At 43.9% G+C, this 27,866-nt stretch overlaps 1 protein-coding gene across 2 annotated transcripts in view; it reads left to right on the forward strand.

Moving 5' to 3' along the window:
* Positions 1-27,866, forward strand: part of L3MBTL1 (L3MBTL histone methyl-lysine binding protein 1) — a 408,694-nt gene that overhangs the window by 280,632 nt on the left and 100,196 nt on the right. Inside the window, exons 10-11 of one of the 2 annotated variants that reach the window (XM_086932247.1) lie at positions 10,739-10,874; positions 26,725-26,825. In XM_086932247.1, coding sequence (XP_086788373.1) covers positions 10,739-10,874; positions 26,725-26,825 — 237 coding nt within the window. The remainder of the gene's footprint in view (positions 1-10,738; positions 10,875-26,724; positions 26,826-27,866) is intronic. The other variant, XM_086932248.1, reaches the window with a different exon arrangement.

Consider the following 27,866-nt stretch of genomic DNA (forward strand, 5'->3'; position numbering starts at 1 on the left):
AAGCTGGAGATAGAGAGGGGAGAAGAGGATAGGTCAAAGATGAGCTGGAGGTCATCCGCGTAATTATAAACGGTGACCTCCAGCTGCTGAAGAGCGAAGATGAGGGGAAAGATATAAAGATTGAATAGTAAGGGAGACAAGGAAGAGCCCTGGGGAACACCACAAGTGACGGGGAGTGGGGTGGTTGTGAAGTCTCCTAGCCGGACCGCCTGGGTGCGGTCCCTCAGGAAGGAGGAGAGCCACACCAGGGCTGATCCCTCAATTCCAGCCGCCTTGACACGGGACAGTAAGATGGTATGGTCTACCGTGTCAAATGCGGCGGAGAGATCGAGGAGTACCAGCGCCTGGTGTTTGTTGTGATCCATACCCTTCCTGAGGTTGTCCAGGACTGAAACCACGACTGATTCAGTCGAGTGCCTAGGTCGAAAGCCAGCCTGGCGGGAAGCCAGTCCCCCATTGGCCTCTACGTGGGTGCTGAATACCGCAGTGACATAGCGCTCCAGCACCTTGCCCAGGTAGGGCAGCAGGGAAATGGGGCGGGAGTTGGCTGAGATGGATGGGTCCGCGCCAGGCTTCTTTAGAATGGGCACTATGGTGGCCGATTTGAGCGTAGGGGTCACTACTCCCTGCGCTAGGGAGCTGTTAAGGAAGGTAATGGGGGGTTCGGGACAAGAGGAGTAGATTTGTTGGAGGATTCGCGCCGGACAGATGTCTGCCGGGGAACCTGATTTTACTTTGGGGAGTATCTCCAGGAATACCTCTTCAGTGAGGGGGGGATGGAGGTGAGAAGGTTTTGAATAATAGGAGGAGAAGGGTCAACAAAGGCAGGTGAGGGGGGTAATGTTGGCCTTAATGGTAGCGATCTTGTCAAGAAAGTAAGTGTTTAGTTGGTTGCATAGAGGCTGGGATGGGGGGATTTGAGGTGAGGCCCTATCGGAGTAAGCCAGGTCCTGCACTATGCCGAAGATCTCCCTAGGTTTGTTTTCAGCAGACATTATTTTTGTTGAGAAATAAGAAGTTTTGGCGGCCAGAATGGCGGTCTTGTAGTCGGCGAGTGATGCCAGATAAAGGGTTTTAAGTGAGGGACAGTCATTTTTCCTCCAGTACCTCTCTGCCTGTCGAACGGACAGTTTTAGTTCTTTTAGGTGGTCATTAAACCACCTATTAGACTCCTTGGGTCGGCGAACGGAAATGCGACGCAGGGGAGCCACTGAGTCACAACCTCTAGCCAACCAGGTATTGATAGCGTTGGCTTGAGAGTCGGACGGAAGACCAGAGAGGGACAGGGTAGAATTCCGAAGGTGAGACGTCAGGGTGGGAAAGTCAACTCTGTTCCAATTCCGCGCCCAGGTGTTTTTGGCGTGGGGGACTTTGGATACCGGGTTGAGAGAGATGGAGAAGGAAATAAGGGCATGATCAGACCAAGGACAGGGGGAAACCATCACCGGGGAGACTGGAAGATTGAGGGACCAGACCTGGTCAAGTATGTGACCATGAGAGTGAGTGGGGACAGAGATGTGCGACTTAAAGTTTAAAGATGTGAGAGACTCAGTGAATTCTTTCGAGGCTGTGCACTCAGAGGGGTCCGAGGGCCAGTAATTGAAATCCCCTAGTACCAAGACCGATGCATAGTTAACCACCATGTTGGCCAGTAGGTCTTGAAAGGCCGGCAAGAACAGGGGCGAAGACTGGGGAGGACGGTACATTAGAAGACAGGTGATGGGGGGGGAGAAGGCGAGGGAGCGAACTGTAAGGAATTCAGTGGAAGGAATGGGGGGAGAGGGGATGGTTTGAAAATTTAGTTCTGACCGAGCGATTATCGCCACTCTGCCGCCAACCCTACCCGCCGGACGATCAGCGCGTAAGGCCACGTAGGAGGGAGGGAGGGTAGCTAAGAGAACGGGAAGGGAAGAGTCGCAGAACCAGGTTTCGGTCAGGAGCAGTAAGTCAGGCTTCTCAGAATCGAGCAAGACAAAGAGCTCATGATGGTGCTTGACCGCTGACCTGGTGTTAAGTAAGAGAATGGATAGTGACGGAGTAGGAGGAAGAGGGTCGGGTGGGAGAGGGCATTGTGGGGGAGAGACGGGCGGAGAAAACGGCAGAGTAGAAGTGGAAGAAGGTACAAGCCCTAGTGAAATAATGTGCCTACGGATAGAATCCGAGAGTGGCCAATGGCCTTGGAGTGTGGTAAGCTCCTCAGGGGAGTAAGAGATGAAATTGGCATGGAGTCGTGCCCCTAGCCCCATCCGGCCGCGGACGGGCGCAGACGGGTTTGCCTTAGGCGCGCCTTCGGCGCGCAAACGGCGCGCCCGCTGCGCACGTCCGCTGCGCGTTCTGTAGATGCACATTTGATATAGGAGGCCTCAAGGGCGGGAAGGGGGCGTGGCCTAGCGGTGGGCGTGGCCAGCGGCGAAGGACGCCGGTGTGAGGGGTCACGTGAGCGCTAGATCCGCTCCGTGATGCCCTAAAGTGCAAGAGTGCTTTACAAAGTTAAAATACAGTTTTTAAAGTAAGCAAGTCGTAGAATTAGCAGCAACAGCGTCTACTCCCGGCTTTTCGCCTCAGGAGACAACCCAACAGAGCGCTCGTAGATCGGCGCTTATGTAGGGCGGGAAGGGGGCGTGGCCTAGCGGTGGGCATGGCCAGCGGCGAAGGACGCCGGTGTGAGGGGTCACGTGAGCGCTAGATCCGCTCCGTGATGCCCTAAAGTTTACAAAGTTAAAATACAGTTTTTAAAGTAAGCAAGTCGTAGAATTAGCAGCAACAGCGTCTACTCCCGGCTTTTCGCCTCAGGAGACAACCCAACAGAGCGCTCGTAGATCGGCGCTTATGTAGGGCGGGAAGGGGGCGTGGCCTAGCGGTGGGCGTGGCCAGCGGCGAAGGACGCCGGTGTGAGGGGTCACTTGAGCGCTAGATCCGCTCCATGGTGCCCTAAAGTGCAAGAGTGCTTTACAAAGTTAAAATACAGTTTTTAAAGTAAGCAAGTCGTAGAATTAGCAGCAACAGCGTCTACTCCCGGCTTTTCGCCTCAGGAGACAACCCAACAGAGCGCTCGTAGATCGGCGCTTATGTAGGGCGGGAAGGGGGCGTGGCCTAGCGGTGGGCGTGGCCAGCGGCGAAGGACGCCGGTGTGAGGGGTCACGTGAGCACTAGATCCGCTCCGTGATGCCCTAAAGTGCAAGAGTGCTTTACAAAGTTAAAATACAGTTTTTAAAGTAAGCAAGTCGTAGAATTAGCAGCAACAGCGTCTACTCCCGGCTTTTCGCCTCAGGAGACAACCCAACAGAGCGCTCGTAGATCGGCGCTTATGTAGGGCGGGAAGGGGGCATGGCCTAGCGGTGGGCGTGGCCAGCGGCGAAGGACGCCGGTGTGAGGGGTCACGTGAGCGCTAGATCCGCTCCGTGATGCCCTAAAGTGCAAGAGTGCTTTACAAAGTTAAAATACAGTTTTTAAAGTAAGCAAGTCGTAGAATTAGCAGCAACAGCGTCTACTCCCGGCTTTTCGCCTCAGGAGACAACCCAACAGAGCGCTCGTAGATCGGTGCTTATGTAGGGTGGGAAGGGGGCGTGGCCTAGCGGTGGGCGTGGCCAGGGGCGAAGGACGCCGGTGTGAGGGGTCACGTGAGCGCTAGATCCGCTCCGTGATGCACTATCAATGCGGCATATCCTGAAGTTAATGGCTCCATATAAATACTGAATGGAGTAGAAGTTAAAGAGGCTGTGCCTAGGAGCTGATTTCATCAGATGCTTCAGCCAAGGGCTGGTCTGTTACTATACTGGTACTTTGCTGAACCTGCCTGCAAATGCTATAAGGTGAAGGTCTGGTCTAACTCCCAGATGCTGTCTGGCACTCGTCACCTATGTATCAATCCCTTATAGCCATGGATTAACATGTCATAATGTGGCCGGTCAGCACCCAAATAATTGATGCTCGAGGTGGAAGGAACACATACTCTGTGTTATTTGTGTTACAGAGGACTGGCGGCTGAGCCAGATTAATGGAGGTCTCTCACGTGGCTATCAATCAGAAGAGGGTGTTGCACTGTCAGATTGAAATCCTTAAATAAACATTTGCTGTCAGCTCAGCTGATTGGTGGTGTTATTCTGGTGCAATAATTTATTGAAAATGCCTGTGACCTACCTTTGGTAAACATGGAGATTTTACATGACTTTCCTTCCAATCTTTCACAAAAAAATTAAACAGGGCCCATAATATAGGCTCCTTTGTTAGCCACAGCTTTCAGTGCGGTTTTGAATTTAATTCAAAATCATAGACCCAACCCCCGCATTGGTTCAATGTGAAACAAGGATAGGATGGCAGGGAAGAATTATAGTTAATTAAGACTCCCTTGCTGTCCCACATAGAAACAAATACAGGACTAAATAGGAGGCTCTGGTTCGCTAGGGGCCTTCCTTATTAGTCCTGCTTCTGTTCTTTATTAAATAAACAGCAGACCAAAAGTCAGCTAAAATGTGGTAGGCACGTTGCTGGAGGAAGGGAAGAGCAGCATCCCTCCTGTCTTTAGATGCTGAAAAAGTGTTTGGCAGGGTGGACTGGAGTGTGCCTGTTGCGGTACCAGAACGCTTTGGTGATAGAGTAAGGGGCTAATGGTCAATGGCCACCTATAGGCCCTTATCCACATCCAATGGGTCACCCGTCAGGACTACCCACTGTCTCTTCTCCTATTCATTCTGTTCCTGTAACCCCTTCTCTAGAGTATCAGGGACTCGAATCTACGCTATCTCTTTCTGCAGCAACTCCTTCAAAGTATCTGCATTGACAGAGGATACCCTACTAACCCTTAAGGAACTCTGTCACTCCCTTCAAGCATTAATCCCCTTCTTGGAGGAATTGCGAGCAGTAGTCGTGTTCAGATTAATATGACAAATTTGGAGGTCTAGGCCCTAATTTGGGGGTGGGGGTTAGCAATGGAGGAGATCCTTACCATAGCGACACAATTTTGTTAGACATCTTCCTTTGCCAATTTGGGGATTCACCAGACGCAAGCGCTCTCTACTTGTGCCTCTCTCAACTTTGAATCCCTCCTATCAAGGCATCTCTACTCTATTTGAGGAATCACTTCCTCTCCTTGGTGGGACACATCATGGCCACAAAATGACACATCCCCTTAGCATCCTGTACCTTTCTCAGTCCATTCCTCTGACTGTCCCTAAGGCTGACATCATCCAGCTTCAAGCTGCTTGCATGTCCTAAATTTGGGCGGAAAAACACTGTATATTAGCCTTCCAGACCTGCACCCCCCATCCCAGGGAGGGGGAGCATGGGGGAACCACTTTGCTCCACTACTTTCGGACTTCCTAGCTATGTTAAATAATCAAATGGGTTAAAGGGCAAACTGCCAAACCCTGAACCAGTATCTTTGCATCTAGACCGTTTGGCTGGGTCCTGTGGGTCCCCAAAGCCTCAAGGTGCAGACTCTTATACCTCTCCCTTGTCACTAGAGCCTCTCTAGGCATCTGGGACTCAATTGCCACTAAGGAGGGACTTACCTCCTTCTCTTCTCTCCTCACTCCTGTCTTGGACAACCCAGAGCTATCTCCGGGACAGCAGACATAAGCTTGACACATATGGAGGCAGAAAGGCTGTTTCTATCTCGTCTTCTTTTTGGAAGACAAATAAGGACCTCCGCAGAACTTAAGCCAGACTATGGCATGCCGAGAACTGAACAATTTCATAATGTTCGGCTTCACCGCTGAATCTCCCACAACATTGTCAAAGTGGTGGCCACCAGACTATTCACCCACTTCAAAAACTATCTTCAATGCCTCACTTTCCATAAGCAACTGATCTCCAATATTTACAGGCTCCTTAAAACCCGGACAACACCATACAAAACACCATATCAACTACACTGAGAGAGGGATCTACCACTTACTCTAGACACTAAACAGTGGCATGAAGTATTTGTTCACAACACTAATTTCACCAGACGCGCACGGCAAGGACATTCTATACAAAATCTTGTATTGTTGGCACCTCACACCCCAATGCCTGCACACTATCAATGCGGCATATCCTGAGACACGCTGTCATGGATGCGGAGACACTGGTACCTTTCTTTGTATCCTATGGTCCTGCCCACTCCTATGCACCTTTTGGGATACCATATTCCAGGCAATCTCCCAGGTTCAGGACTGCAAATTTGACAAACTTCCTGAATTGGCCATCCAGGGAAGATCTGCTCAGGGTTTATACCCCCTTAATTGTAAAACTGGCAAGCACATCCCCCACCTCTTTCTGACCGCAAAGTACACAATTCTTTACCCCCGGGGGGAAATTCATTACCCCCACTTACCAAGCCAGGCTTCACAAACTATGGCTCCTGTTGAGCCACAAAAAGATCGTTCACGATCCTTCCAACTCTTACACAAACTTTGGGACCCAGTCCTAAGTTACTTGATCTTTGACTTCTGGTGGGGGGACATGCGCCCGATGTAGGTAAATCCCATTTACCGATTTTGAAATACCGAATTTTACCGATTCGGTATTTCAAAATCGGTAAATGGGATGTAGGTCCCAACATCTGGATTCGTTACCGAATCCTTAACAATTCATTAATTACCGATTCGGTAAATACCGAAACGGTAATGCCCATTCATTCCTATGGGCTTTAAAGCCCATAGGAATGATTAGGCATTACCGATTCGGTATTTACCGAATCGGTAATTAATGAATTCACAAGGGTGCAGGGGGTGTCACTTTGACACCCTCTAGCACCCCCAAAACGGGCATGTGTGCAATGTGGCACACAGACATGCCCTAAGGGCACGTCTGTCTGTCACATGGCACATGTGTACATGCACAGATGTGCATGTACACAGGAATCGGTATTTTACCATGGATTTGTATTCCATGGTAAAATACCGATTCTGTAAGCCATGTGCCAATGGATAATTGGCTACCCACATAGCATTTTCGGTAATTTTACCGAATCGGTAAATATTACCAAATCGGTAATTATTACCGAATCGGTACTTATTACCGATTCGGTAATAATAACGATTCGGTAAAATTACCGAATATGTGCACCTACATCTCCCTAGCCCTTTACCGATCGGAAACGGCCGAAAATCTGTATTTTCGGCCGATTCCGATCGGTAAAGGGCTACCTACATCTGGCCCATAGTTACCATGTTAAGGCATGGCCCTCTCTGCTGACTCTGATGAGTATGCTGCAGCACTCTAACTTCCACTCACTTGGTGCAGAGTGTGGGTTGGAGGGTTTTGGGGAGCTGTTACTGACCAGGTAGGTCGGCTGTTCCTTCAAGCATTATTTCTATGCTTTCACATGTAAAACTCCAATAAAAACTATTGAAACATAAAATGTGGTTGGTATATATGGTAACAATCCCCTTTGTGTACAATTTTTTTTAAATGGTGGAATTTGCTGTCGAAATCTGTTCACCGTGGATAGTTATCCACTGGTCACCCCTTTAATTCACTTGATGTATGGCTCAATATTTCACATTTCTTTCAGTTAAACAATCATTGTTTGTACGTTTGTCTATTCGTTGTTCAGAATATTTTTTTTTACTTTATTTACTCGTAGTCTCTTTCTTTACAAAGAAACAATTTCTAAGTGTATTCCATCTTTTTATGTTCCATATCACAAACCCTTCATTTATGATGTTCCAAGTCCAATTTGGAGTAAATCCATGAAAATTTGTTTTTAATCACAATGCATTTTGCACACCTAACAATCAGGAAAATAGTCAACACCTCTTAGATTGGCTAATGCAGGTCCAAAGCTGGATGCTGCAGAAATGGCTGTGATTAAATGTTAACAGTGCTGAGATCCTACAATGAATGCTGACATCTAATTCGCACTCCCATTTGACAAGCCATCTATGTTGGGCTCTTTAACCTCTGGGTCTTCACTGCATCCTTTTCAAAAGGTATGCTTGTTGGGAGTATTCTCACAGAAAACCTGACTCTGAACCCTCTGTGAATAATGTCTCCAATATAAACTCCTACCTTCTTTGTGTAGTCCATGAATTCCTACATTTGCTGCTGATAGAATCTGCCTTATCACAATGATGGTCATCCTCAGAATTAATTTCTCTAATTGAATGTCTGCTGGTCTCCTTGGTGGTAAAAAAGAGGCACTGTAGAAGGGAGTCATACCACAAAGAATTTGTTTTTAAAAACAGTGCACAAAAAAGATTGACAAAAACACTGAATATTTAATTAAACTAAAATTAATCAGATTTCATGTAAACGTGGGTATCGCGTAATAGAAGAGTAATAGGGGAATACATGTGTTGGGGGGGAAAGAATGTCCACTAAAAGGAAACAAAGTAACAGTTCAGCCTTTGGTGCTCTAGCTAGAAGACATACAGAGCGGTCTTTCCTGGCAATAACAGGAGAGAAACATGGAGATTGCATGGTGGGAACACCAACATGAGTGCTCAAAGTAGTAATAATAAATATTCCAGATTGGCCTTGAATACAGCTCCTATGAGAGGGTTTACCATACCACTGGATGTCACATGACATAATTGCTGCTTCAACTCAACAAGTCATTATGTATAGTATGTATCTAGATTCTTGTAATTAATTGGTGTAATTTATGGAAGAAGTATTATTAAATGTTTTGTATGCTACATCTGAAATAAAAATAAAAAAAATACAAATAAAAAAACAAGTCAAGAAAGAAATAATATCCAAAGTATTCCTGTGTAACACTTGGGCTTAGGTACCTAGGACTCGAGAAGGTTAAGTAAAAGGTCACAGTCATGGTCTAAATAAAGACTCTGATAAAAGTTTTGTACTGTAGCATACTGACCTGTAGCATGGCAGTCTGGGTGGTTCTGTCCTGGAGATGCCATTACTTCTCCTAAGTGACAATTTTAAGACAATATTGATCCAGCACACATGTCTCTTTTTCATAAAATGTATACAATAGTAACCACAATGTGTAAGTCACAATGGAAAAACATTCAGTAGCAGAATGAAAGATGTTTTTTTGAAGTTCAATCTTTATTTATTCTTCACAACGCACTCTAGCCAACGCGTTTCGTCCTCCACGGACTTCTTCAGGGCAAATAAAGAGAACTCTTCTTTCAATGTGAATGTAGACATTTATCCTTCCGTCCAGTCCAATAAATACTGAGTATCTTCAAGGAAATCTCCCCTACTTCATCATGTATTGTTATTCTCATTTAGTGAAAGGCACTGTGTTTTCGATATCAAGATCACTCAGGTAAGATAGCCCGGTGTAGTAGAAAATTTGAAAGTGGATTTAGGCCGGCTCCATCGCGTGGCGTCTTCCGTTGTAGGCTATCTTACCTCAATGAGAATAACAATACATGATGAAGTAGGGGAGATTTCCTTGAAGATACCCAGTATTTATTGGACTGGACGGAAGGATAAATGTCTACATTCACATTGTAAGAAGAGTTCTCTTTATTTACCCTGAAGAAGTCCGTGGAGGACGAAACGCGTTGGCTACAGTGCGTTGTGAAGAATAAATAAAGATTGAACTTCAAAAAAACATCTTTGATTCTGCTACTGAATGTTTTTCCATTGTGACTTACAAATTGTGGTTACTATTGTATACATTTTATGAAAAAGAGACTTGTGTGCTGGATCAATATTGTCTTAAAATTGCAAGTTGGAACAATCAGTTGTTCTTGGAGATTTAGGGGATATAGAATCTCTGATCCGTGGCACCAAAAAGAAAGAATAAGGCAGCACTTAGGATAGGTGCAATTGTGCTTAAACCCCTTTCCCCAGTCTATTGTTCTCGACTTCTCCTAAGTGGGGTACCCTGACTCCAGGTCGAACAGTAGCCCTTGAAATCTGACAAACTTTCAATTTGCCCTGGACTAGTACATTCCCCCAGAACTGGTTTGGGAAAGGCTTTTCCTACTTCTTGTTGACCTCTCCTAAATGGGCTTTGAAATCGTATATAACTATTGAAAACACAGTTAAGCCTTTCTCCAGCAATAAGGCCTCCTTATGTAAAGCCTTACAACAGATTACATTCTCTTGGCTCTTGAGGGCACAAGTTAGGAAAACACTTCTCTACTGGCTAGAGTAGGAAAAGAATATAAGACTTCAAGGAATCTCCCCGGTGGTTTCTCCCATCTAAAACGTTATTATATTTCTGTAACATATTTACCTGAGTGACGAAAGCCTCTAGCTACCATGGCCCAGCGGAATACACTAAAATGGAACCCTTCAAGGTTTCTCTCTTTTAATTAAGGATAAGTATATTTTAAGGACAAAAATAAACATACATAAGGCTGAACACTAGGATGCAAAATAGGGGAGGCTACTGTGAAGTCAAAGTCATTAAGAAGAGGGATAAAACAAACAGCAATTCGGTTATACATATGATCTGACCACCTTAGAAACTAGGAAGCATTAAAGATGACCCATTGCATACTCAGAATAGTTTTTCATAAGGCTGAGAAATGAAAATGAAAACAAAAAGGAGAATAGGTATGTCTGTATAGGAAGAGCCGGTTCTTTGCTGCTTCTGTCTCCTATACTATTCTTTACAGCCTCTATGCCTCTCTCTCTTTTCCCTTTTCCTCCCTCCATGCTTTTCTTTCCTTTGTATTTCTTTGAGCTATGCCCTTCTTCTTTTTCTTTGGTCCTGCTTCGACCTCTCCCTCTCCCTGCTCCATTTCCGCCATTTTTTCCTTTCTTTCACTATCCTTGTAAACCCTCTTCCTTGCCCACCCGTACCCTGTTCCTTCCACGCATGCAGGTCTGCGGTTATAGGATGCGCCTTCACTTTGATGGCTATTCTGAATGTCACGACTTTTGGGTAAACGCTGACTCTCCGAACATTCATCCTGCGGGGTGGTGCGAGAGGACAGGACACAAACTGCAGCCCCCAAAAGGTAAGAGGGGTACAGCACAGCATCGGTAAAGCAGCATGCACTTCACATCAGGTGATGGTCCTTACATGTGGTACATTATTACAATATGTTTTATACTTGTCTGGAGCACACCATATTAAATTAATCAGACATAAAGTTACAAAAAAGATTCCAATTCATTACAGTATATCTTTCAAAGATTCAACATTAGTTATACATACAAAATTCAATTTAGAAAATACAAAGAATTTTTTTTTTCTAAATACATACAGGGATTGGAAAATGTTCTGATCTATTAGATACAACCCAATATAACAGCAAAGCACAGAACTTATACAAGTGTTCAGTGTACATGCAATTAATTGAAAGACCAGGCATTAGATTGCGAACAAAAGAGTTGTTTCATGCTCGATCTGAAAAAAACAGCCAGCACTTGTTTTGTCTACTAGACTTTCTTAGGGCTATAAAAAAAACAATAGAATAATGCCCAAAAACAATCAACAGTATTACAATTTTAAAAGCTTTTAAAAGGAAAAAGAGAAGAAAAACAGAGATTCACCCCATTACCAGCACACCCCTTAGTCATGAGGAACTAAGGAGAGAAAAGTGAATTGTGCATAACATGAGAAAGAATGGATATCCAAAGTCAGTAATGTCTAAGACCAGAGAAAACAATAAAAAGCCATCGGATTGGACATATTTAAGAATTAAGAAATTATGTGGATGAGCCCGTACACCATAAGAAAAGTATAAATGGATTTAAAGTGGTACCCCAATCAGTGGCAGAACGTAACCAGATTGTATCAAATTGTAAATTGTAGGACTATTCTTTTATTTGTTTAGTTGGGGAATGCTCCTAATTACCAGGAGTTAAAAGTGTAATATGTTTTTTTTGACATGCCAACATAAAGGTTCATACCACTCACAAGAAATTGTGATGAAGTCATCAGTGGCCACATTCATGCGAGAAAGGAGAGTTTCTTTCTAGAAATGCTGGCCCCCTCTCACAAGCACGAAGACGTTCAGGCCCAATAGAATGCCGAATAAACTCCTGACAGATTAAACTGATTGAAACTACCTTCTTGGGAGTGAAACGAGCACATAACTATCAAATCATCGTCTCAAACCTTTCTAATAGAAGTAAAAAAAAAAAAACGCTGTTTCACTCTAAAATGATCCACCATAAGATATTATCCTGCCAGGCAGACCTCAGGTGCAGTGTAGCACCGAAGGAGTAGGCGGTTCCTGTAGGGTGGAGAAAGAAGAGAAGGAGGCTAGGTTGGTCAACACCCTTACTCCGTAGTGGAGTGTGGGTGTTTCCCAATTTGGGAAGTGGGGCACTCACACACCCATTTGGGTGTCATGCTACATCATAGGGCTTGCTCCTCGTCAGGCCGGCGCTGCAATGCCTGACGGGCACCCTATGAGGGGCTCTGTGTCGGAGATCTTTTCCCAAGCCGTATAGGTGAGGTGCGTGTGGGGGGCCTAGTGGTATAGATGTGAGGTGATATGAGGAGAAATAAAATGAGGTGAGGTAGTGCTCCAAAATGAATTTCAATCTGCAAGCTCACTCGTCTCAATTAAAACCAGAATAGGGATACCGCTGATTTTAATGGTCGAAGGTGTCTATATGTGTGTAGTCATGGTCAACATGTTTCTTGCCCTATGTGTGTAAATCACTCGGCAATTTTTCAGGACCTATCTTGATGTGCTATCTAAACGGGTGGTTGGTTATGGAAAATTAACCAATCACTCTGATGACCTTTCAATGAAGTACCTTAATAATATAAATCATGGGACCAACCTTATGAGATTCAAAACAGAGAGAGAAAGAGGGGAAAGAAGGAAAGGGGGGAGGTGGAAGAAAATCGGGGACCGCTTACTTACAGTTTTCCTGGAAATCAGGTGCTGGGAACCTACCCCTCGCTCTGCCTCATTGGGAGGAAGCGAGGTGTGTGAAGCCAGTGGGTTTAAGTAGCAGAGAAATGACCCGGAAGTGGAAGGTCAAGGGAATTGCTGCAGACTTCTTTGAAGGGGGTTGATGCTGCGAATCCCGGTTAAAACGGTGTCGGCCATCTTAGAACATGGAATGCTTGTGGCATCCACAGGTCAATAAATGTATGGGAGGCTTACAGCTGTTGATTAAAGCTATGGCGGCCATCTTATAACGTGGAATGCGCATAGCATTCAAAAGTTGGGTACGGTAAGATTGGTCACGGGGCTGTATGGCAAAGTAAAAAGGGGTGAGAGAAGTACCCAATTGACCGACATTATCAGTCTGTAGGCCGAAGTCAGACAATCAGAGTGGGACACACAGGTCAAGCAGTGGAGTGATTCCAAGTGGGTGAAGTCCCTGCATTGGGATGTAAATCCTGACACCTCTACATGTGATAAATCCTGATAGGATGTCATGATAGTTATCACACTTAAGAGGCGAAGGAGGGAGTCCACCTGGCCATGACGACAGGGACTGTATGAAGCCAGGTTTGGTTATTGTGGCAAAGTAGAATGTGTTCAAGGGTTACTAAGTCCCCGCTGGTGGTGGCTAGTATCTACAGTCAGTGACATCAACTGCATGCAGTGGGAATCAAGAGGGCAGATAGTGGGGGGAGGAGGCTCTAATTATTTACTTCACCCCACGGAATATCCTCATTGAGCCTATCTCGGTCGCAGGATAGTATGAAAATCCAGCGTTGCTCTCTCCTGGAGAGATCCTGTTTGCTAAGATTGCGTTGGGCCTCAATCACTGTCCATCTTAAGCTATCAGGTGTGTGTCCCTTCTCTGTGAAATGTTGACAGAGTTTGGTAGTTAGTCTGTTGCAGCGTATGTTGTTTCGGTGCTCCATAATCCTGACCTTCACTGCCCTGGTTGTCATGCTAATTTACCTCTGTTTAAAAGGGCAGGTAATGGTGTAAATACAATTGTTGGTGTTGCAAATGTTGTGAGTCCTTTGGACCCATCTAAAATTGAGCGTTAGCTGTAGTTCTTTGGTTCTCTCAGTAAGAGGATGCACAGAACACGAGCCACACGCTGAGTGACCTGTGACTGGAGGTAGACCCCATGAAGTTGGTTGGTTATTGTGGCGGGGACGTGTGTGGACCAAAAGGTCCTTCAAGTTGCAGGTACGTTTGAATGCAAACCTGGGAGAGGCCATTAGCAGGTTCCCTGTCTGTAGGATACCCCAGTTCTTTCTAATGATTTGTTTAATCCTGTTTAAATGTGGGGGAATGTCATCACACAGGTCAGTATGTCCTCCTCAGTTTTGGGTTTTTTCTTGGGTAAGGCCTTCCTGTTATTGGTCCTGGCTCTCTTCCTGGCAGTTTTAATACTATGTACCGGGTAATTCCTTTCTATTAGGTTGTGTGCGAGTTGTGATGCCACATCATCATAATCCCGGGTGGTGCTGCAATTACGCCTAAGGCGCAGGAACTGCCCAAACAAAAGGTTGTCCCTAAGAGCCTTTGGATGATGACTCCCATACAGTAATAAACTGTTACGGTCAGTTGTTTTTTTGCTGACCGTGGTGTGTAATCTACTCTCCGTCAGTGTTATCTCCACGTCCAGAAATGGAATACGAGTTTCAAAGATGGTGTTTGTGAAGCGTAAGTACGGGTTGAGAGTGTTCACCCACCTACAGAACTCGTTATCATGTCTGTACATCCCTCTTCCAGAATACCAAGATGTCGTTTATGTACCTTCACAACAAGGGGTTTGCCATGTGCACACCTTTCTTATACATAATACCGTTTTCATTTTTACTTTTTTCGTCCTTTTATCTCCATTAAGCTTGCAGCCTTGGTCACGTGGCCTGCCTAAGTGCCTCGTGTAAATACATTTACAACAACAACAGAAGAAGCATGCCACTTCATCCAGACGCACAGCATACTCCATGAATCATTTTCACAATGTAGTCCATAGTTTGTCCATAATCCGTTCTCTTTATTCCGTTAGCTTCAATATTTTTATCCAATTATTATACTTGTTCCTCCTGCCACATGTGAGGCGGTGTCTGTACACTTAAGCTTCTTCTTTTTGTAAAGAATAGATTGTACACACCGGGTTACGTGCACTTGTACTTTTGAGTAAACTAGACGTTGTATTTAGATAAATCAATATTCCACCAAGTAGCTTCTGTTAAGTGTTTTTATTTATATTTCATCTCTCTATTATTTTTTCTTAACTCTTATTTCATTTCTGTTTTTTATATAAACACATTTTTGTTATTTTTGTACAAATATTTTTTACATATAATACATGACAATAGTTTCACATTAAATAATCCTTAAAATATTTGCACAGTTTATAGCTTCATTCCTTCAACACAGAATATATTCCCTTCAACGCGTTTCGGCCGTTCGCCTTCCTCAGGAATTCTGCATTTTCTTTTTTTATCAACAGTGGCTTTGCGTCTAGGACGTGGGCGCCCGAAATTTGGATAAGCGATATTCCTTAAAGACGTAATTAAAAGCAGGATTATTGCTTCCTGTTTTATTGCGAGGCTGCCTGAGGGCTCTTCTGCCGGAGCTCCGGGCTGTTGCTCTTCCGATCGTTAGCTTTTGAAGTCGTAGCGGTGAAAACCTCTGAATATATAACTCGACTCCGAGTGTTGTTCTATTCGCGAAGGTTTTAATGGCGTGGTCGATCTCTGGAGGCTGGATGGGATCGCCTTTTGACACTCGCCTTCTAATATTTGGCTAATTCGTTCCTCATGGGCTTGTACGGCATGCCACTCGTCCGGTTGTATACGGCAGAAGAGCCCTCAGGCAGCCACGCAATAAAACAGGAAGCAATAATCCTGCTTTTAATTACGTCTTTAAGAAATATCGCTTATCCAAATTTCGGGCGCCCACGTCCTAGACGCAAAGCCACTGTTGATAAAAAAAGAAAATGCAGAATTCCTGAGGAAGGCGAACGGCCGAAACGCGTTGAAGGGAATATATTCTGTGTTGAAGGAATGAAGCTATAAACTGTGCAAATATCTTAAGGATTATTTAATGTGAAACTATTGTCATGTATTATATGTAAAAAATCTTTGTACAAAAATAACAAAAATGTGTTTATATAAAAAACAGAAATGAAATAAGAGTTAAGAAAAAATAATAGAGAGATGAAATATAAATAAAAACACTTAACAGAAGCTACTTGGTGGAATATTGATTTATCTAAATACAACGTCTAGTTTACTCAAAAGTACAAGTGCACGTAACCCGGTGTGTACAATCTATCCTTTACAAAAAAAATACTAGACCTTGCTAGGGTTTATCCTTTTAGGCAGGGGCCCCAATTTTCCAAAAGACACTTAAGCTTCTTCTGAATCGGATATGCCTATCCAGGCCTTTTTCCAAAACATGTTGTATACAGAAATCATCAATATTAGTGGATGTCGTAAACCCAATACATTTCAGGCTCTCTGTAGCCTTTCTTCAGGGGTACACTAAAACGGTAAAGTGTTCACTTTAGTATGTATTAATATCATTACAGGTTCAGATTTCAAAGCTACGCAATGCCATATGGTGTTGTAGTTAAAAACTAAAGTTTTCCCTCTAAACACACTAAATATCTCGTGCACAGAAACAACCTTCAACCACTTCGTTCACCCTCTCACCACTGATTGTCTTCCTTCACTGAACAATCTTTTAATGCCAGTCTAATTCCAAAAATTACCCTGTGCTGGAGTTCTCCATATCTTTAATCACTTTGCCTCATTTACTCCTTCTTAACGTCTTGGCCTCTTACCCGTACCATTAACAAATCCTTCTGTGCTGTTCCTCTTATCTTTTCAATACACGGGTAACCCCTCCCATCCTGGAAAAAAGAATTGGGTTTGTCCCTACCCCCAAACAGGACGACTTCTGTGAGTCCTGTGAGTTATACCAGTACTTTAGGTAGATACGATTAAGAGCATTCTTCCAGGGCAAACTGGACAGTCACGGGATGACTCGGGTTTACATAACCCTTCTAAATTCACTCCTCATGCCAGCCAAATTCCCCACGAGATCCTCACTATTGAGCAGGTGGTCATGAAGGAGGCAACCAAGGGGAATAAGAAACAATATTTCTACAATCTCTCTTATGTTGAAACGACAGTAGTTATTACCATTGCTAATGACACCTCTAACACGATCAAACCAGCAGACAGGGTGGGCCATTGTGATCCTATCCACTAGCGATTATGATAGGGAGTGCTTGGCCCAACTATTCAATCGCCAGTATTATACCCCCATTGATCAAGACCTGATGGGGTTTTAAACACTCGTATCACCTCCTACTGCTGAGACTGATGGATGGATCAGTAAGAAAGAGGCAGACTTCCTAGTCAAGAAAGACCCTAAGGTCCCTTACTTCTACGTACTCCTAAGATCCATAAAAATTGGATTCCGCCACCCGGATGGCCAATTGTCTCCGGGATTCATTCTTTACTCAAAACCCTCTCCAGGTTCTGCAACCACTTCCTCCAACCAGTGGTCCAGAAGACCCCATCATTCTTGCAGGACACCAAGGACATCCTGAGACATATCAATACCATTGACACTGACCAGGAGCCAACTACTAGTGACCCTTGATGTGGAGTCCCTATATACAAACATTCCACAGGGGGCTACACTTGAGGTTGTGGAAACAACACCGTGGCCAGTTGATTGGATCTCTCCCACACCGATCAGCTTCATTATGGATGGGCCTCTTTAGCACTGACCCAAAACTTCTTTCAATTCAAAAGGCAACTTCATCACCAAACAAAGGCACATTGATGGGGAGCACCTTTGCATCCAGCCTGACCTGCCTGTACATGGCTGCCTTTGAGGCAAGGTGCATTTTCGACATCTCCAACCCATTCTCTCAGAACATACTCCTATGGCGAAGGTACACAGACGACATCTTGGTATTCTGAAAGGGGGATGTACAGACATGTAACGAGTTCTGTAGGTGGTTGAACACTCTCAACCTGTACTCATGCTTCACAGACACCCTCTCTGACACTCGTATTCCATTTCTGGACTTGGAGATAACACTGATGAGGGGTAGATTACACAACACCGCCCACAAAAAACCAACTGACCGTAACAGTTTTTTCCTGTATGGGAGCCATCATCCAAAGGCTTTTAGGGACAACCTTCCGTTTGGGCAGTTCCTGCACTTTAGGCGAAATTTCAGCACCTCAAGGGATTATGACGATGTGGAATCACAACTCACACACAACCTAATACAAAGGGATTACCCGGTACATAGCATTAACACTGCCAGGAAGAGGACCAGGAACAATAACAGTGAGGCCTTACCTGAGAATATACCCAAAACTGAGGAGGACAAACTGACCTGTGTGACGACATTGACCCCACATTCAAACAGGATTAAACAAATCATTAGAAAGAAGTGGGGTATCCTACCGGCAGGGAACCTGGCACTGGCCCCTCCCAGGTTTGCGTTCAAATGTACCAGCAACTTGAAGGACCTTTTGGTCCACACACATCCCTTCCACAATAACCAACCAACTTTATGGGGTCTGCCTCCGGTCACAGGTCACTCAGCGTGTGGCTCGTGTTCTGTGGGCCCTCTTACTGAGAGAACCAAAGAACTACAGCTGTCACCCAATTTTAGAAGGGTCCAAAGGTCTCACACCACTTGCAACACCAACAATTGTATTTACACCATTACCTGCCCTTTTAAACAGAGGTAAATTAGCATGACAACCAGGGCAGTGAAGGTCAGGATTATGGAGCACCGAAGCAAGATACGCTGCAACAGACTAACTACCAAACTGTAAATATTTCACAGAGAAGGGACACGCACCTGATAGCTTAAGGTGGACAGTGAGTCAGGGCCACCCCAATCTTAGCAAACAGGGTCTCTTCAGGAGAGAGCAGCAATAGATTTTCAGACTATCCTGCGACAGAGATGGGCTCATTGAGGATATTCCGTGGGGGAGGTAAATAATTAAAGCTTCCTCCCCCCACTATCTGCCCTCTTGATTCCCACTGCATGCAGTTGATGTCACTGACTGCAGATACTAGCCAGCACCAGAGGGGACTTAGTATCCCTTGAACACGATCTACTTTGCCACAATAACCAAGCCTGGCTTCATGCAGACCCTGTCGCTATGGCCATGTGGACTCCCTCCTTCGACTCTTAATAACTATCATGACATTCCATCTGGATTTATCACATGTAGAGGTGTCAGTACTTGCATCCTAATGCCGGGACTTCACCCACTTGAAATCACTCCACTGCATAGTCTGTGTGTCTCACTCTGATTGTCTGACTTTGGCCTGCATACCGATAATGTCAGTCAATTGGGTGCTTCCCTCACTCCTTTTTACATTGCCAATGGCTTTGGCCTCAAGATGTCCCACGAGGGCGGGCATACTTTAGCGCATGCACGCGCATGCGTGACTCATCCAATACAGTACCCACCTTTTGGCTGCTATGCGCATTCCACGTTATAAGTTCAAAGATGGCTGCCGTATATGTATCGACCTGTGGATGCCAAATACATTTCTCGTTCTAAGATGGCTAATACCGCTTTAACCGGGAGCTTGCAGCTTCAACCCCATTCAAAGATTGCTGCCGCATGTCCCATGACCTTCCACTTCCAGGTTGTTTCCCTGCTACTTAAACCCACTGGCTTCACACACCTCGCTTCCTCCCAACGAGGCAGAGCAAGCGGTGGGTTCCCGGCACCTGTTTTACAGGAAAACTGTAAATAAGCAGTCCCCGCTGTTCTCCCCCCACACCACTCTTTCTCTCCCCCATCCCCCCTCTTTTGGCACCAGAGACCTATGCCACTTTGACAGGATGCTCATCCTTGGGCAGACTTCCATCTTTACTTATACCCATTGTGTTCTTATCTTCCCCCTTTCTCTCTCAAAACCAGCATGACGTTAACTTTTGTAATGATCGTTGCTCTGCCTAACTATTGATGAGGCGTGACTTGAAACCGAATTGGGCGAGTTCCATCGTGCCATGTCCTACGTTGGTTGGTTACCACCAATGACACCAGTATGTTTTGTATATGTCACTTGTGCCGCAAGTCTGCTTATTATGTTTGTCTGGCCATGCACCTCTTGAGCTGCACTAACCACTTGAGCATGTGTTTCTGGCATGTTTTTAATTTAATTCTGGAGGCATTATTACTATATGTGCATACCTTATTCATGTACCGTTGTTTTTCTCTCTCTGTTTTGAATCTCATTAGATTGGTCCCATGATTCGTATTATTAAGGTACATAATTGAAAGGTCATCAGAGTGATTGGTTCAAATTACCATAACCAACCACACATGTAGATAGTGTATCAAGATAGGTCCTGAAGAATTGCCAAGTGTTTTATACACATAGGGCAAGAAGCATGTCGACCATAACTACATACATATCGACGTCTCCAACCATTGTAATCGGCGGTATCCCTATTCTGGTTTTAATTGAGACAAGTGGGCTCGCAGATTAAAATTAATTTTGGAGCACCACCTCGCCTCATTTTATTTCTCCTCACATCACCTCACATCTACACCACTATACCCCTCACACGCACCTCACCTATACGGCTTGGGAAAAAGATCTCCGACAAAGAGCCCCTCATAGGGTGTCCGTCAGCCATTGCAGCGCAGGCCTGATGAGGAGTAAGCCCTATGATGAAGCATGACACCCAAATGGGTGTGTGAGTGCCCCACTTACCAAATTGGGAGACACCCACAGTCCACTACTGAGTAAGGGTGTTGACCAACCTAGCCTCCTTCTCTTCTTTCCCCACCCTACAGGAAGTGCATACTCCTCCGGTGCTACATTGTATTTATCGGGCCCTGTATTATGGACCTATATGCGCCCCTTCTCCCTCATTAGTGTTGAGACCTCAGAAGCATCCAGCCATCAAGGTTTCTGGACTTCCAGGAGGAGCACTATAGAGTGGAATGACAGGATAATTTTAGGAAGACCTGAGGACAGTGTTGATTAATGGTGTTGAGTAATAAGGCTTAAGGCAGTGTCATTGCCAAGTGCTAGTTAAAGATGACAGTCCTGAATGTATGGTGTGCTCCATGGGGCACAAGTATCTTGTAGAGTCAGTCCTTTAAGAAAGTCAAAGGGGCTTTGACTCTGCTTTCAAAGTATAGTGAGTCGGTTTACTCATGTAAGTGAAAGCTTAATGTTCCAAATAATCTTTCAAGTTACCCATACCTACAATTCAGTTAACAGGAGAAGTGAAATACTGGTAAATGCAGAGGGGGTGTTAGAAACAAACAGAAAAGTTAAATGAGCGAGTCAAAATAAGAATGAGAATGTGTGCTCAAGTGAGAGAAAAACACTGTATCCACTAATTGTTCATACTTTTTGATCTGTGGAAGTGATTTATTGAGGCTCTTAAACCTCTTGGTTCAGTTCATTGACTGTGGATTAAGTCACTATGGGAAAAGCCAAATAAGCTTTCCCAAGACACCAATTGAAGGACATGCTGGCAAAGGATCTTGATGCCTTGATAATGCTAGCTTTAAAAGTATGCCGTTATATAGCCAAAGAAAAAGGGAAAAGACAAAATACAGCCGCATTCTTTCCAATGCCAACTGAGCACAGAGCTCCTTGTGAGCCAAACCCATCCATAGTATCATGAAGACACTAATGGAAGAAGTACAAGTAAAATGAAGGTAGAACAATTTGTGCTTGTTTTCCAAACAAGGACGCTACATAAATGCGTGCACCCGAAAACTTTAAAAAGGCAGCTTGACAATTGCCAAAGTCTTGCTCAATATCCTGCAGTTAGGAGCTGCCTCTGTTATTATAGATGTATCCTTGTTCATAGATGTATCTGTGTTTATTTCTATATAGGAGTGGCATCATCTATTGATCATGGTTGATTCATGCGCAGCTGGGAACTTTTGTGAATGGGCTTTTTCCCCCAACCCTCTCGTACCTGTAGAAAAAAGATCATATAAAAGTAGTTGGCACCAAGATGTCATCAGGCCCCATTACTCACCAGATACTAAAAGAAAGTTAGTATGTTAAGGAGGCCATTATGAAGAGAGTACATTTGGATTCAGGCTTTTAACAGTTTGGAATCTCGTGAGCATGCCATTTTTGACAGCATGATTTGACAATAGGATATCAATAAGAACTGTCATATTTCTGTCTGCATTCTGAAAACCTGCTGTGCACAGTGCAATGAAAGCCACTTTGTTGTAACACTACCTGTCCTGCAGATGAAGGCCAGTTCATTGGGGTAGGAGCTCAAACAGTAAATATCAAGACAATTCAGAGAGCAGAAGGCAGACACAATCTGTCTTATAAGATGGTAGAAACTGGCACTAGTATATTTTGTAGCTGCAAAGTCATGCCTGGATAAGAAGGCCACCAGTTTCCAAAGGCTCTCAAAGTCCCCTCCTTCATACCTGATATTCTTTGTTCCTAAGAAACAAGCTGAGCTAGGTGCTTGTATAGACCGTAAGACTAGCAGTCAGATTAAATTCAAGAATCGCCACCAGTTTGCTTAATTTAATAATTGCAGCAGCAATCCCTCATTTGCAAACCATTGGATGGCCTTGCTTGTCTCAACAATTTTGCCATATATAGCACCGTAATGAGCACTATCTGCAACCTGCCTAATGTGAACTCTAACACCCCCTGATCTGTGATCTCTGATATTCTGAGGACATTTATACCCACTTCCATGTTATTTTGTATTCCAAATTCAAATTTCAAAGCTTTATTCGGCAGCAAGTCATAAAAGCATTACACCACGTTGCAACCTACAATGAATAAATACTACATTTTTTGTTTAAAAATCCTCATATTAAAATCTTATTAAACTAAGCTGTCTTGTTCAATTTAAAACAGTTCATAAACATAAATTAAAACAATTCAATTTAACATTTAAGTAAAATTTATCCATACAAAATTCTATGGCAATAATTAATTAAGCATCAACGGAACGCTGAATATCGCGGGCACGTATTGACCAAGCCCACCCCAAAAAATTTTCAACTGCAATAGCAATGCACGGTGTGCAGTCTGTTTCAAGGATTCTTAGCGCCTCCATACATCTACGGGTGCCCAGATTTAAACACGCAGGTTTTAACCACCTACGACGAGGGTTTGCGTACAAGGGACATACAAACATCAAATGGGAAATGTTCTCGAGCATGGTTTTGCAATGATGGCATTTGTCACCTTTAGTTGGAGACCATTTGTTAGTAAATATATTTAGAGGAAGGGTCCCAATTCTAAATTGGAAATACAGTTTCCTATCAAACGGCCGTTCAATAATGTCCCAAAACGGCTCATAAGATGGTAAAGGCTTGATATCAAGAAAACGTTCGGACAGCCCATTAATGGGACCATTACTATAATCAAGCGACCAGATCATGTCCCAGTATATTTTTTTCAGAGTTACCTTTGATGGGAACCCTGTATCATTGGGTCTATTCCATAAATGACCTAATTCCAACTTAATTAACAAACCCCTTAGTTCCTTCAGCCAGGGAATACAATGAAAACGATCTGCCCCAATAACATCTCGTAGGGCAGTGGCATAATGGGACAATTCAGGGGTCGTCATTACCCTCCTCCAATATAACAACTGTCGCAGCCGTGCCAAATCCTCTATTTTCTTTCTCCCCAGATCGTAGGCTATTGGAATGGTTGGGGTACTTTGGGGAACCCCAATTAAGCTGCGTAGAAACCTGTTCTCCGCCAGTGTTAATTGCTTTAAATTTGAGAATCCCCAAAGTTCAGACCCGTACAAGGAGGCACTCACTGCTTTCATGTTATAGATTTCCAGAGCAGGATTAATTAGTTTTGTAATGCACTTAAGGCCCTTCCTCTCTGTGCATGACTTTCTCCCTTTCAGCACTTCTTTTCATTGCTGAATACATGTATTGGATGATTGGCTGGAAATTCTTAGTTTAACTCGTGTTAAGTTGGTCTTCCTCCCCATAATGCTGTATTTTCTCACAGTGTCATCGGAGAACTCAGTACTGATCACCAGCACACATTACCTATTTCATTTTCTGCCACTTGCTGTCCATTTTACTCTATTCCTTTCGGTGTATCCTAGAGTTCCTATGGCGTTGACTTTATCCTTGATGAATTCCATAAAAAGATGCATGTGTGTGTGAGTCTGCACTGCCTTAACTTTCTGTCATAAGTATGTTGGGGTTAGCTGTTGACACATCAAATGTATTTAACTGTAAAACATGGATGAAACCTTCCTGTGATCATCAAATTCTTTATCAGGCTATATCCATTTCATATTATATTCTTTGTTAGCTAGATGTGAGGGATGCAGCACAGATATGTTTCAGTTTGACTTTATGGGGACTACCCCTTTTATGGGGATTAGTCTCACTTAGTTTCTTAACTCCAAATAATTTCTACCAACCCCTAAAAAGCCATGGTGGAGGTGGTTAATGTGTCTGACTCAGAATCTAACTCTTTTTCATTTAAGATCTCTTGAATGTGCTCCGCATGTAATCTAATTGTTGTGTACCTGATTCACTTCATATACTCCCCCTACTACAACCGTGGTTTAGTCTCCAGTCTGAGGTTTTTGAATTTTATCAAACACTGTGAAAAATCTGTGCAATCAGGATAAATGCCTGACTCCCTCGCTCAATCCCTTCTCCCTTGAAAGGGTAGCTTAGAGATACATTAACTTGTGTGTCCTTGCCAGGTCCACTGTACAGATGTACCAGCACTCTCCATCTACCTTCTGTAGCATGGCAACATCTCTGCAGTAGTGCAGGACAAAGTCTGAAGCAACCACAGCGACAGAGATGAGAAGTTTGGGCAACTCCCATCTGGCAGGGTTGAGAGGCCCTGTCCCCCGTTAATTCTTAGCCACACCAGCCTAACATAGGGACTCTGCTACTATGTTTGTTTTTGCTGCTAGATTCTTCATTTCCTCCTCGCTGCTTTTTAACTCATGCTGCTTTCTTGAGGCTCTGGCCACGCAGTTTATTGAGCAAAGGGTGGTAGGGCCAAGAAAATCAGAAGTGGGAAATGTTGTCATCCAAAGATTTCTCTACTTTCTGGTATTCCAAATTAGATTGCAGGACTGTTTGGATTAGAACTACTTTTGATTACATGTTTGAGTTAGGACTGTCCTGATTTGAGTGTCTTAGAATTCTCTTTTTGCTATCTTGTGCACCTTTTTCTACCCACCATTTTGGTTTCACTAGTTTACTTGCGTTTTGACCCACAACCCCCAGTGTGGGTGGTATGACATAGTTTGTCGCTGACCGTTTAATGAGCATTAACACTTCCCTTGCCCAGTGCATGAAATGTGTGCAAAAAAATAAATCACTCTCAAACAAACATCCTCAGATTTATATTTGAAGCCTTCATCTGATTAGCAGGATCCTGGAAATCATAGTTACATGACTCACTGTCAGCACATATTCAGCATGTGCCCCAGTGTGAAGTACATTTACACTTCGACACGTTGCAGCTGGGCATACACAATCATGGCCATATGCAGAGACACAGGTGGAATAGTGGTCATCACCTCACTCATGCAGGGCTTGTGGTTCACTAACACAGAAGAGGTATTGTTACGGATCTTTTTCCCGATAAAGCCTCTCCCCCTCTCAGTGGTAAATACTCAAAAGTGTCCTACACCGGCTCGAGGATGGCAGCACTGAGGTGGTAAATGAACATGTGAGCTGCTGTGAGGTCCACTCACCATAACCCCGCTAAGGGTCCACCTGAGAATTAGCTTGCCAGAAGTCTCTAGTTCATAAATGGTTAGCATACTAACTTGCACTTGACCTGGGTGAATGTTAGGAGCAAGGCCCTCCATTGATAGTGAAGTAAAGTCCTACCTTGGTGCCCTGAGTACCCCACTGAGGTTGGTATGCCTAGCTGTACTGAACTGTGCAATAACCACATACTGATTAGGCCATGTGAAGACACGCTGCAGGCCCATTGATGGCTGTACCCTGGGCTAATTCCAGTGCATCCAACGTTTTGGTCACCCAAGGCCCCTATCCACCCTCCAGGAAAAGGCTGTCACTGTTGGGATAATTCTACAGGGGCACTCTAGCCCTGAAACCTGTACAAAAGCACCACTGACACACTGTCTATACCAATGGTAGAAGGATCTTTCTCATAATGTAATGTCTATGTCTCCAAGAGATGGATGTCAGAAATTAAACTTATAGGAACTTTCAGATCTTTGATACTCTCTTGTCGCAACAACTCCTCTGCAGGTGCAGACCAATCACCTCACTGCAGGTATTGACTCTCACTACAGACTCTGGCCATATAGAAAAGGTTATCTAATCCTTCCTTCCACTCAAAAGAGACAGGGCCCAGTCTGCATTTGTGGCGGGCCCACTGTACTGCAGTTTCCCCATTGTGGGGCCCGCGGCAGGAGTTTGGTCCCCCCCCCCCCTACGAGTGCGGAGGCCCTTTATGAATCGGCCACCAAGTGTCCAAAAGTCTGCAACAAGCTGTAGCAAGAATTCTGTGCATTCAACATTCATACAGTAAGGAAGAAAGCCCTGCAGCAGCATAGTATGTGGATTTCCTAGGCTCCTCAGCAGGTGTATTTCAGAATACACAAAAATGTTGTCGCATTGGGTGTAGATTTCCCATCAATAACTCAAATGCAATGTTTTTTGCAGACAATATTTTGTACAGATATTTAGGTTGCCAGTGTTTAGCAACTCTATCATGTATCCAGCTTATTTCACGATTTTATAGCTTGCCATCTGACTTTCTGGACTCCTAACTGGCAGAAGTGGAGTGTGTTGAAGTATACTTCCCCAAGCTTTCTTCCCAGAGGTTCTCCCATTCCCATTACAGCCTCCTTGGTTCTATTGCTCTTTGTTTGGAAGCTAAAGTTCAGAGTCAACATTTATCTCTGCATATTTTGCTCTTCCTCCCTGAGGGTGTTTAGGTTACAGAGAGGAAGACTTTAGCTGGACCAACTACCTACGAATTATGAAAGCACAGATGGCCCCAAAACACCTGTTTATAACACCAAATAATGTGAGTATCAAAACCACAGCTTTCTGTTGCCTTGTTAGAGTTTGAAAAGATTGATTAGATCCAGTGTGCAGATGGCTAATGACGAAAGAAGGTGTCAAAATAATATTTGCAGATAACCGTAAATTGTTAAATTGCAAATTCGGAGGGAAACCTTTGCATACCTCCATCTCTTCTATGCACCTGGGGGTACAATTGTCCGACTTGCTCCATGAAAGGAGATTTAGTAGCTCCAGAAGTCATACACTGACTTGCATAACATTAGGAAGACATTTCACATATTTAGGGCCATGTTCAGTTTATATTTACAGACCTGAGATTACGTATCACTTTACGATCGCACAGACGCAGAGCCATATTTCATGCAATATATCAATGCATGCATCGTTATTTTACTGTATTCACTCAAGGGGTCATATTCCACTTTACAATCATGCTCTAGAGTTTATCTTTAACAGGACTTGAGTGATTTTTCACCTGTCATTCCCACACAACCTGGACATATTGTACTAATCTGACAAATTGTGTCAAATTCCCTTTTGTATTCGCACATCTAGGGAGCTTCACTTTTAATATGGGGAAAAGTGACGCACTCTCTATTGTTCAATCCTTGTCTGTTGTATTGTTGATTGCTCCCTCATCGGTTGAAATTCCGACAACTGCACAGCCACCAGTTTTTGGCTGTTTGGAAGCATCGACTTTGTCATCAGCTCTAATTGAATCTCCAATGCCAACTGCTCTCCTTTACTGATGTCCCAAATTAAAGAGTAAAAATTCGACATAAAAATATCTCACTTCAATAATTTAATTTTTTACAATATTGCATTCAATATTGTCCCCTTTATGGACTACTACATCACATATGAAGAGTTATTGCATTACATTTCATATAAGTCAATACAGAAAACATAACAAAAGAAACTTGAGTTTCTTTTGTTATGTTTTCTGTATTGACTTATATGAAATGTAATGCAATAACTCTTCATATATGATGTAGTAGTCCATAAAGGGGACAGTATTGAATGCAATATTGTAAAAAATTAC

The sequence above is a fragment of the Lissotriton vulgaris genome, chromosome 7, assembly GCF_964263255.1.
Source record: "Lissotriton vulgaris chromosome 7, aLisVul1.2, whole genome shotgun sequence".
NCBI lineage: Eukaryota > Metazoa > Chordata > Amphibia > Caudata > Salamandridae > Lissotriton > Lissotriton vulgaris.